Source organism: Pseudomyrmex gracilis, unplaced genomic scaffold, assembly GCF_002006095.1.
Source record: "Pseudomyrmex gracilis isolate BER0280 unplaced genomic scaffold, ASM200609v1 scaffold_334, whole genome shotgun sequence".
Classification (NCBI taxonomy): Eukaryota; Metazoa; Arthropoda; class Insecta; order Hymenoptera; family Formicidae; genus Pseudomyrmex; species Pseudomyrmex gracilis.
The window spans coordinates 66,902-79,283 of NW_018020918.1; the positions used below are offsets into that span (position 1 = coordinate 66,902).

The window sequence follows — 12,382 nt, forward strand, 5'->3', positions numbered from 1 at the left end:
AACGCGTCTGGCCAGTCTTTCTACCTTTTGTAAACTCTGCAACAAAACCTTCGCAAAATTCCCTACTTTCACGAACTATCGTTATGTTTTCGCATGTTTCCTTTGTATCTCTCAACATGCGTTCCGCCTGTTCAACTCGCGTATATATCGTAGATACGTTTAATCTTACGACTAATCTCCACTTTTCGCTGACGTGGAGCATCGTTCCGTACTTCTCGTAGTACATGCCGGGATTGTGTTGAAATTTTCGTATGTGGTATCCTTGGTCCCCGGGTCTACTTCACGCGACGCAAAAAGTAAGTATTACTACTTTTATTAACAACATTTTCCTGCAAGCAAAATGTTTTATACAATACGCCTATGCATTATGCTTTACTTTTATCGCGAACGGTGTGGCTTAACAGGTGGAACCGCGAGCGTTGGTCGTACTTCGAGTTCGTTACTCTTGCCGCCTAAGCTCTTTTTATCGCTTCTTATTTTAATTCTAGGACTTATATTTGAGACGTCCCGTGATCGTCTTTTGTTCCTCAGGACATGGTTTCTTATGACAACGAGCATCAGTTTTACCCCGTTCGCCATTAACTCGGTAACTACAGTGTTCTAGTTTTTTTTGTGTTGTGACAACTTAGTGTAAGTGTTTGGTTACGGAACTTACAAGTATGCCTTCTCTTTTTTTCACCAAAACTTTGTTATAGTGTTTACCATGTCGCGGTTCGTTTATTCCTTATGTACCGACGACAGCGCGGAGGAATCTTCTTCCCGCGACAGTGCGGAGACGTCATTCACCAACTCCGAGGACTCGTCCGGGGTTTCTACCCTTTCACGCCCTGCCACGCCCCACACCCTCGAGGGCCCGCCGCCGTCACCTCCGGGCTTTCTGGAGGTAACATTCCTCTGCTCGCGGCCTCCGCCGCCCGCTTCTTCCGACCCGGAGGACAACAACGACGACGACGTAATTTGCCTGCGGCCTCCGCCGCCCATCGTCCACCCCCTCATCGTTCTGTCCGACTCAGACGATGAGTGAGGCAACCCGGTAAGTTCTTTTTTTTAAATGAATGAATAGTAAAGGCTCGTGAAATTGTCAAACTAAGAATGAAACAAGGCCGATACGAGCCATTCCNAGGATGTTGTGCAGGAATAAACGTGCATGTATATATATATACACATGTATGAAATTCTCATGTAAATTATTTTTACATGTGAGTTTTTTTAATTGAAATTTTCAATTCTTAAAATCATATAGGATGCTAGATTTGCATCNCATATATGAAAGATCCCAAATACCCCCCTAACTAAGGGAAGGCGATGGCACGGAAAGCCGGAGATTCCAGGTTCGACTCCTGGCCGAGGAGTTTTTTTCTTTTTTTTAAATTTTCTATGAAGGCTTTCAGCCTATTCACGTGCACATTCTGCGTGCGCCGTCCTACTTTGACTGCATACGTCACGTCTGACGTTTTCGCGACTATTACATAAGGTCCTATCCACTTTGACTCTAATTTCTTAGACCTGCCTCTTCTCAGCGTTTCATCGTACAACAAGACTTTTTCCCCTACTTTAAACGTCGCTGGTTTAGCTTTCTTATCATAGTAACGCTTAGCCTTTTTTTTTCTTTTTTGAGTTTTTCCCGCGCTACTCGATTTGTCGCCCGCAATCTCTCTTTTAACTCTTGTGCGTAATTTTCTAAATTATACTGCGTAGACGGTGGTTTTGTTAAGGCGGTCGGTAATTCCGCGCACCTCCCGTACACCAATTCGAAAGGTGAATATCCCGTTGCCGTGTGTGGTGTCGTATTGTACGCGAACATTGCATACGGCACCCACTCGTTCCAATCTGTCTGGTCCTCGTTCACGTAGTGACGTATATACTCGGCCAGCGTCCTATGCGATCGTTCTAACGCTCCGGTACTTTCCGGATGATAGGCCGTTGTTTGTATCTTATTAATTCGCAGTAACTTGCAAACATTTTTAATTCGCTTACAAAGTTTGTTCCTTGATCCGTTAAAATTGTTTCCGGAATCCCGTGTTCGTACACAATTTTCGTCGCGAACTCTCTTGCTACCGTAGCGGCTTCCTGATTCGGAACGGGTATCGCCTTACTAAATTTCGTGAGACCGTCTTGAAACGTTAGCAGATACTTATTTCCGCTACTCGTCACTGGTACTGGTCCAACAATATCAAGCGCACAATTTTTGAAAGGCTTTTTCGGTGTATCTGTAATTACTAGTGGTACTTTTATTTTCCGCAAAAACTTATTCTTTTGGCAGGATTCGCATTTTGAAATATAATTCTCCACGTCGCTCGTCAGCTTAGGCCAGTCGTACTTCATTCTTATTCTTTTTATTGTACGTGCTACTCCTTGATGTTCGCCCACCGGTGAATCATGATACTCGTATAGTATCTGTCTCTTTTCCTCTTTGGTTAGCTCTTGCCTCTCGCTCTTCTCTTCTTTTGTTTTCTCGCTCTCCTTTGCTTCGCACGTGCATGCCTCCGTGGGAGCTCTATTCAGCGCGTCCGCGTTGGTATTCGCCTTCCTTTTCTTATGCATGATCTCATAATTATATTCTTCTAATTTCAAACGCCATCGCACGAGCTGCGATCCTGGGTCTGTTACATTAAAAAGCCACACTAGTGCCTTGTGATCGGTGATAATCTTGAACTTCGTTCCGTACAAGTAAGGCCTGAAATGCTTTACCGCTCACACAATTGCAAGTAACTCCTTTTCCGTCGTGCTGTAGTTTTGCTCAGCCTTATTCAGTACTCGGCTTGCATATGCAACCGGCCGGTCCTGACCTACCGCACCTTGCGATAGCACCGCGCCGACCGCGTAACCCGACGCGTCGGTTGTGACGATAAACTCCTTGTCGATGTCCGGATACGTGAGCAACAGAGCGCTAATTAATTTTTCTTCTAAATTCTTGAATGCTTGCTGTTGCTTGGGCCCCCACTCAAACGCTACTTTTTTTTGTAACACTCGTGTCAACGGCTTTGCTACTTTTGAGAGCTGGTCGATGAATTTTCTGTAGTATCCTGCCAGACCAATGAACGCCTGTATATCTTTTGCTTTTTTCGGGACCGGAAACCCCTTGACCGCCTCTATTTTTGACGGATCCGGCGATATACCCTTCTCGGTGATCACGTGCCCTAAATATGTGACCTCTTTGCAAAAAAATTCGCACTTGTCCGGCTGCAACTTTAAGTTGTACTTCCGCAACCTGTCAAAGACCTCTCGTAGCCGCTTGCTGTGCTCTTGCAAGCTCGCACCGTGTATCACGATGTCGTCGAGATACACAAAACACTTTATACCCCGTAGTCCCATGACAAGACTGAGTTCATCAACCTTTGAAATGTCGCCGGCGCGATTTTCAATCCAAAAGGCATTTTATTGTACTCATAGTGACCATGCGGCGTTGAAAACGCCGTCTTACCTCTGTCTTCTTCGTCCATTGGTATCTGATGATACCCGGACGCCAAATCTAACGTTAAGAAATACTTCGCTTTCCCAAGTTGATCCAGTATTTCCGCAATATTTGGCAGTGGAAAAGAATCGCCTATTGTCGCCTCATTTAGTCGACGAAAATCTACGACTATTCTTAATTTTCTCACGCCGGACGCGTCCATTTTTTTCGGAACTACTAGGAAAGGTGCGTTTCACTGACTTTCACTATCGCGTATTATTCCGCTTTCTAGTATTTCCCCGATTTGTTTTTCTACCTCCTGCTTATGCTTCTGCGGCAACCTATATGGCTTAACGTTTATAGGAGCGGTGTGTCAATTCTCACAGGTACTCTATGCTTCACCGCGCTTGTTTTAGATAGCGGCTCCCCTGCAAGGTGGAATACGTCTTGATACTCCTCACATATCTCGTATAATGTTTCTTTCTCTTCTTTATTTAAATGCTTCACTCGCAGTGCCTTTTTTACTCTTTCGCGGCGCGTTGACCTCTCCGTTTTTATGCTTACGTTTGCTACTTTGCTACTTGTCACACTCTCTTCTTTTAGCGCTTCCAGTTTAACATGCGGAGTGCCTATATTTTTACCGTTTTTTCCGTAGTATTTATTATACTCACGGGGCAAAAATTTTCTTTTGGTTGTACCAAACAGCTTCCTATAAAAACTCCTGGTTGCGTCTCTTTTCCTTATACTATGCCGACCTGATTACCATCAGTAACAGCTTGTGCACGATTGTTTTGCTACGAGGTTGCAATTCTATACTTTTATATGGGCGCAACTGTAACGTGTTTTTTCCCAGCAAGAGTTTTTCCGCTCTGTAATCATGCTTGGCATTGTGCTTTTTTATAAAGTCATTTCCTAAAATGCTTTGATAGCTAACTGGGAAATCGTCTCTCACAACGTAAACCGGATGCTTAATATTTTTGTCTTTTAGCTGTATGGTTGCTGTGATTTTTCCTATGACGCATGCTTGATGCCCTGTAACGCCTGTCAGTTTCGTGCTCGTCTTCTCGGCTGGCGTTTTCCTTTTTAAGTATTTCTTTTTGATCAATGTCACTGTTGCTCCAGTGTTATAAAGCAATTCTGCTTCGCCTTTCTTTGCTTCTCTCATCGGTACAGTGACCAAGTCCAGAACTGCTTGCGCAGCATTTAGCTCGGCTACCTGTAGTTCTGCCACTGACACGGATTTTTTCTTTCCTTTTCCGTTGTCCTCTTCGTCACTCAATGACTCGCTATTGTCACTTCGGCTTTTCTTTTTCTTATNTTTTGCCGCACATATGGCTTTTGCAGCTCCCTTTTTATTTTTCCTGCCGCTCAGTGACCAGCAATTTTCTTTGATATGCCCTGCTTTCTTGCAATAACTGCACGTTTTGTCCACAGCATTTACCCTGCTACTGCTCGGTTTTGGCAGTCGGTCTGTTCTGCTAGACCGACACTCTCTTCCGTAATGTCCGATCTTTCCGCACTTAAAGCATTTGTAGTTTTTATTGCTACCACGCGCTTGCGCTGGCATGCGGCTCTTTAATTTTATTCCTGCAACTTTTTTTTCTGCGCTTGCTCCAGCTATGGCTTCCTGAAGCGTACCGTATCCACGCGAACGTACTATCAATTTAAGTTTTTTGCGTAAGCCTATTTGGAAATGGTGCAGTGCCTGCTCCTTTATTGTTTCCAATATTGTGCGTTTTTGTTCCATAGTACGTACTTTTCCTTCATTCATAGACTCATACAACTCCATAGCGAGTTGATTCACGCGCTGCCCGAAATTCAACGCGTTTTCTTCGTGCTTCTGTTTAAGAGAGCTAAACTCTATTTGCAACTCAGTCGTATCTTTTTTGGCTGAGTACGTATTTTCTATCTCGCTTTTTAACTGTTCGAAACTATGAATATGTCTCGTCTCAAAATCTAATAAAAAAAGCTTGTCCCTTCCCTTTAATGCATAATATTGCTTCTAATAAAGTCCGCTCGTTGACCGGAGTAATATTTTTTATCGCATATGTACACGCGCTTAAAAATTCTCGTAACTGCGCTTGTGACTTCCCGTCAAACGTTGGTATCATGGCGCGCGCTTCCTTCAGTGTTATGTAACCAAATAAGTGTGCGGTCTGATTATGTACGTCGGCGGCCGTTCGCCCATACGTCACGTCAAACTCATTGCCGCGCTCCGGCGGATCGTCGTCCCCGTGCGCTTGTGTTCTGCGGCGTTGTACGCGTAGTTCACTTACATAGCGGGTTACCGTATCCATGCGTGCATTCATTAATTCAAAAGAACGTGTTAGCTGACGCAGCATTACGTCCGCTCGGTCCCGCAGCCCCACGTCCCGCGGCATCTCTCGCTCCTAACTCGTTTCGCATCCTGTCGATCTCCCGCTCGACATCTTCGCGAGCCCGACCTATGACCTGCTCGTCATTTACCTGCTCTATTCGGTCAGCATCCATCGCGTTTCTTCGGAACAACTCACTCTCGTATGAAACTAAAGAAGACCTCTGAGTACCACTGCCCGGGGTTCCACTGTTCTCAACTCTACCGCAATTTATTACACTCTGTAAATGACCGGCTATACTACCGTCTAAATCGAATAGAAATTCTCTTTCTATAATCACATTCGGATACAAATTCCTATCTTGCCTGTTTACTTCTGCTTCTTGATAAAGCGCCGCCGGTGCGGTTTTCGGTTCCTGTACCGGTAATAGACTTCGTAACGACCGCGCTAATTGCTCAGATTGTACGCCGCATTGTTGCAAACGCCAGTTACCGAACATATGTATCGCTCGCTTTTACAAAATATTTACTCGACTTACAGTAATTGACCTAATTCCGCTTACGAGAGTTGTATCTGTGTGGTGTTGCTGACTCAGCTTTCCTCGCGCCGCTGCTATCGCTGCCTCGCCGCTTTGCTGGTTCGTTGTTTCGATGCTTCTCTGCTCCGCTGCTACCGCTGCTTCGCCGCTACCGCTGCCTCGCTTGCGTTGGCTGCCTTGTCACCTTTGCTGCTTTTTTCGGCTGTCCTCTGCTGCTTCCTTGGTGCTCTTCCTGGCCCTTCCGTCACAGCTGCTTGCTGCTCCCGGCGGTAGATTTTGTTTGCGTTCTGCTATTGCAGTCCGGCCGCTTTTTTATCTCCGCCTTGTGTCACTGCCCGTCGCTTGGCTTGCGTTAGGTTAGTGTTGCCGTATAACTCGAGACTGTGAGTTCGCAGTGTCTTTCTTCTTCTTTTGAATGGTGTATAAGACACTCTTTAATGACAGGTTTTATTTTCTTTTTGTTTCAGGAGCAATATTTACTAGAACGAGGATTCCAATATATATATTTTGCACACACATATATGTTTCTATACTTTTTTTAAATACACCCCTTTTCAACTAGAACTCAACTGTTCTTGTTTTTTTTTCTCTTCTTTCTCACCCAGTGTCCGTTTCCTTGTTCCAACCGAAATCTCCTGCAGAGTCCCGTCTTTGACACACGGAATGAGAGATCCCACCGCTGCCCCCAAAATTTGTTGGATGTCGAGGAGGTTGGATGGTGAGAAGAATAAGTTCTATACTTGAACTTATTAAAATATCCTTTATTGCTCCTGTTCCTTACAATGTTTGTTACACGGCTGTTTCTCATTGCAGTAAACTTTCCGGCTTGCGGAGCCGCACAGTGAGCTAGCAGTCGGTTCACAGACTCTGCTCTGCTTCATCCGCGCGATCGATTTATAGTAGATCAATCGCGCCGATTCAGCAGGCCCACCGGTCCTAACAACGACCGTGTTAGTTACCTGTGCCGGTGTCGACACATGCTGCGTTGCACTTCGGACAATGCGGCAATGTGTCGCATCCTGTGGCAACCAGCAGTTGTTCCTAGAACTGCTGTTGCCCCGCAGCCTAAACAGGTCATTGAGCAATGACAGTGATGTCTCATTACATTGCTCAATGGCCTCACCTACTTAACTTTTATTTTAAAAACTGCAACACAACAACATACAAACTGCACAACTTTTTATATGAAAGAATTATTACTACGATCTGCCGCCATACGCCGTAAATTCAGTCGATAAAACAGATTCAGTTTAGGATCTCTTTAAGTAAAAAATCAGAATCCGCAAAATAAAGGAAAATATGATGAATACACATGTTTTAAATGCGGAAAGCATGGACACTTCGGTCGAGATTGCCGAGCAAATATCTATAATAAAGACACATGTTTTAAATGCAAAAAGCATGGACACTTCGGTCGAGATTGCCAAACAAACAAAATAACGTTGCCAAAAGCAAGCAGCAGAATGAATGCCGTTGAAAAATACTGCAATTATTGCAAAAAGGCAGGACATTTAAGAAAAATTGCTGGGCCCTGAATGACAAAAAAAACAGAAAGTATCCAGGAAAGAAACCAAAAAATACATCACATAAAAAGCGTAATACAAAACAGATTTAAAGTGACAGCAGCGACTCATCCGAGAATGAAGAGGATAGAAGCAATAAAAAGAAAAAGGCTATAACGGTGGCAGAGCTTCAAATTACAGAGATAAACGCTACGCAAGTAGGTTTGGACGTTGTAAGAATGCCAATTAAAAAAACAAAGCGTAGGAAAGCAGAATTACTGTATGACACGGGAGCTTCAGTGTCACTTATTAAAAAGAAATGTTTAAAAGGGGAAGTTCGTGTAGGACAGGAGGCGTTGGTTCTACACCCTTATAAAAGCATAGAAATACCATCAAGATGTGAGGCCATTTTACAAGCAATAGCGAATAGCAACCAGGTGGGATTAATTGAAGCAGAAGAGAAGCAGCCAAGAGTATTTATCGGTAGTTTTCTCGTACAGCCAAAAAATTATTTATGTCCCGTAAGCATAATTAATACAACCGAGCAAAGTGTAAAACTGCAGATTCCACATGTAAAAATTGAGCCATTAACAGACATTTACGGGAGCCTGGAAATGAACATGGTGAAGAACAAGCTCAATGGCACGTCAAGAAAAAATAAAGAAAATGTTGCAAGTACAACATTTGAATAAAGAAGAAAGAAGAAAACTTTACGAGTTAAGCAAAGAATATAATGATATTTTTTACTTAGCCGGGAAACCGCTGAGTAAAACAAGCGCGGTAGAACATCAGATTCCGGTCAAGGCCAATACCGCGCCGATTAATGTAAGGCCATACTGACTACCGGAGAAGCATAAACAAGAAGTCGATAAACAGATAAGAGAAATGTTGGAAAATAAGGTAATTCGGCCTAGTAAGAGTCAGTGGAATGCGCCACTTTTGGTAATACCTAAAACAAATGGATGCATCAGGAGTTAAAAAACTGAGGATAGTGGTAGATTTCCGACGTCTGAACGACGTGACCATTGGAGATTTGTTCCCTCTGCCTAACATAACGGAAATCTTGGATCAGCTGGGAAATACTAAGTATTATAAGTTCCACGCTGGACTTCGCGTCGGGGTATCATCAAATACCCACGGAAGAAACAGACTAGTGCAAGACAGCATTTTCGACACTGTACGGGCATTACGAGTATAATAGAATGCTCTTTGGTTAGCCACGTTTCAGAGACTGATGAACTCGGTTTTGTCCGGGTTACAAGGCATAAAATGTTTCGTATATCTAGACAATATAGTGAATATGGAGCCAGTCTGGAAGAACACAGTAAGCGACTAAAAGATGTGTTCGAACGACTTCGGGAAAATAATCTGAAATTACAGCCGGATAAGTGTGAATTTTTCCGGAAGGAAGTCACATACTTAGGGCACATTATTACTGAAGATGGGATAAAACCAAATCTGTCAAAAATAAGTGCAGTAAAAGATTTTCCTGTGCCAACAAAAGTAAAAGATATACAGGCTTTCATAGGATTAGCAGACTATTATCGGAAATTCATTGACCAATTCTCAAGAATTGCAAAACCTCTGACTCAGCTAACACAAAAAAGAGTCAAGTTCGAGTGGGGTCAAGAACAGCAGCAAGCGTTCGAGGTATTAAAAAAAAAATTGAGCAGCGCACCTTTGCTAGCGTATCCGAATTTCACACAGGAATTTATCGTTACACTCTACGCATCAAGTTACGCAATGGAGCTGTCGGAGCTGTCTTGTCACAAGGCCCGATAGGACAAGATAAGCCTATCGCATATGCAAGTCGAGTATTAAACACCGCCGAACGGAACTATAGCACTACAGAAAAAGTGTTATTAGCAATCGTGGGTCGTTAAACATTTTCGACCATATTTATATGGTGTAAAATTTAAGATCGTAACGGATCACAAAGCGCTTGTATGGCTATTCATTGTCAAAGACCCCGGATCACGATTAATTTGTTGGCGATTAAAACTCGAGGAATACGAGTATAAAATAATATATAAAAAGAGGAAAGCTAACACCAATGCAGATGCATTAAGCCGGAACGTCGAACAAACAGAAATACGAGGTGTGATCAAAAAATAAGGTGACTTTTCAGATTTATAAAAAAATATTCATTTATTTATCCAAAATTATGTTATCCCCTTCAAAATAATTTCTCTCTGATACAATGCACTTGTGCCAGCGCTTTTTCCAGTCGTCAAAACACTTCTGAAATGCACTTTTGGGTATTGCTTTGAGCTCCTCCAGCGATGCAGCCTTAATCTCCTCAATTGTCGCAAATCTTCGTTTTTTCATGGGCCTTTTCAATTTTGGAAAGAGGAAAAAGTCGCAGGGGGCCAAGTCTGGTGAATACGGTGGCTGAGGCATGATGGTAGTATTGTTTGTGGCCAAAAAACAAAACTAACTGCTTAATCAAAATTAAGCAGTTTTGGAACGAATTTTGCTGACACACGTGTCATACCCAAAACATCCGTTAAAATTGATTGGCATGAGCCAAACGATATGTTAAGATCATCAGCTATTTCTCTAATCGTGATTCGACGATTTTTCAACACAATTTCTCTCACTTTCTGAACATTTTTATCGATTTTTGACGTGCTAGGGCGTCCAGAGCGAGGTTCATCGTTAACATTTTCTCGGCTCTCTTGGAATAACTTATACCATTTATAAACATTTTTTTTGCTCAAAGTTAACTCACCGTACGTCACTGTCAACATTTTAAGAGTTTTTGAACACTTAATACCATTTTTTACACAAAAATTAATACAAACTCTCTGCTCTATTATTTTCAACAGCAAAAAATCACCGAGCACGCAAACACGAGTCTAACCTTTATGCTTCTCACATAAAAACAACACATGCTATATAGTCAAAACTGTGAACATATGATCGTGACGAGTGTACCAACACAACAACAAAAAAATTTTGAAATTTGAGTGTACAGAGCGCGCGGAATTCAAAGAGTCACCTTACTTTTAGATCACACCTCGTATGTGCATGTGAAGCAAAAGAAATAGATGAAAGCGCTAAGAAAGCAAGTGAGACTCACGGAAGAAGAAAAGAAACAAATACGAATATCACGACGCGCCGCTAGGAGCGCACCAGAGAATAGCGCAAACCGTAAAAAGAATTCGCCAAAATTATGATTGGCTTCACATTACAAGGGATGTAGAAGAATATATTTCAAAGTGCGCGTCATGTCAACGGAATAAGATGGCAAGAAGAATTAAAGTGCCAATGGTTATCACCGATACACCGACAGAACCATTTGAGAAGTGCGCTCTTGATATTGTTGGACCATTAACCGTGATCAGCAACGGAAATAAGTACTTATTGACTTTTCAAGATAACCTAACAAAATTCAGTAAGGCAATACCTGTCTCAAATTAGGAAGCAGCGACTGTAGCAAAAGAGTTTGTTTCAAAAATAATATGCAAATATGGCATTCCAAGGACGGTACTGACAGACCGAGGCACGAATTTCGTCAGCAAGATGTTCAAAAATGTGTGCAGGTTGTTACGAATTAATAAGATTCAAACGACAGCATATCACCTCGAAAGTAATGGAGCTTTGGAACGCTCTTATAGGACACTGGTGGAATATATAAGACACTATGTAAATGAGGAGCAAACGGATTGGGATGAGTGGATCCCGTACGCTATGTTTGCGTACAATACTATTCCACATTCAGCCACGGAGTTTACACCGTTCGAGTTAGTGTACGGTAGACAAGCAAAGTTACCAATCGTATTAAGAAAACCTCTAACAACACAGTACAATTTAGAAGATTACGCGCCGCGAATCGCGTAGCCAGGAAAAATCTGCGCGAGAAGAAGGAAAAAGCCAAGCGGTATTATGATAAAAAAACAAAGTCAGCATCTTTTAGAACTGACGATAAGGTCCTGCTATACGATGAGACATTGAGAAGAGAAAGATCAAAGAAGCTGAAATCGCTGTGGGTTGGTCCGTATGAAATAGTTGCAAAAGTATCCGACGTCACATACACAATAAAAGCAAGAAGGCGCACACAAAATGTGCATGTTAATAGGCTAAAGGTCTATATAGAAAGTTAAGAAAAAAAAAAGAGTACTTACCAATCCACTTCATTCTGAGTCGGAGATAGCCACAATGGAGGGATCAGGCAAAAAAGGGGGACCCAAGCACACCACATCGAGATCCCAGTCGAAGGAGTTCTGAAGTACATCCGGCGGTGGGGTGTGCGGTGGTTCCGGGTCTGGAGAAGCCGGAGAGTAGTCTTCCGGCTCCAGGATAACCACTTCATCTTCAGAGTTAGGCACGGCAACAACCGGCAGCAGGACGGGCGGCTCCAGCGAGGCGGACTCGAAGTCTCTGGCACATATTTCCGTGGAGTTGCCACGGGGAACGACGATGGTAGCCGCACTCGTGATACTGACCCGCGAATCAGTGTCACTGTCGCTGTCATCTTCACAGGTAATGGCCCAGTCTTCACCTCCGAACTGAAGACCAAGCCAGCACACTACAAAAAGGGACCCGGATGGTCGGCCCGCGCATCCGCATCGACTGCATTGAGATGCCATTGTGTTAAAGATAAAACAAAAAAAGGAGGCTTTTGTCGTTC

General features: G+C 43.1%; 1 protein-coding gene across 1 annotated transcript; it reads right to left on the minus strand.

Annotated features, from left to right (window-relative positions):
• Positions 1-4,139: 4,139 nt before the first annotated feature.
• LOC109860138 lies at positions 4,140-5,183 on the minus strand. The gene is made up of 2 exons (XM_020439017.1): positions 4,836-5,183; positions 4,140-4,700 (listed from the first exon to the last, which is right to left on the minus strand). The coding sequence occupies exons 1-2, from the start codon at positions 5,181-5,183 to the stop codon at positions 4,140-4,142; spliced, it is 909 nt and encodes a 302-aa protein (XP_020294606.1).
• Between the last annotated feature and the right edge of the window lie 7,199 nt (positions 5,184-12,382).

What these genes read in the sequence shown, in the direction of transcription:
- LOC109860138 (XM_020439017.1), bottom strand. Translation starts at nt 5,183, where the DNA reads ATGGAGTTGTATGAGTCTATGAATGAAGGAAAAGTACGTACTATGGAA.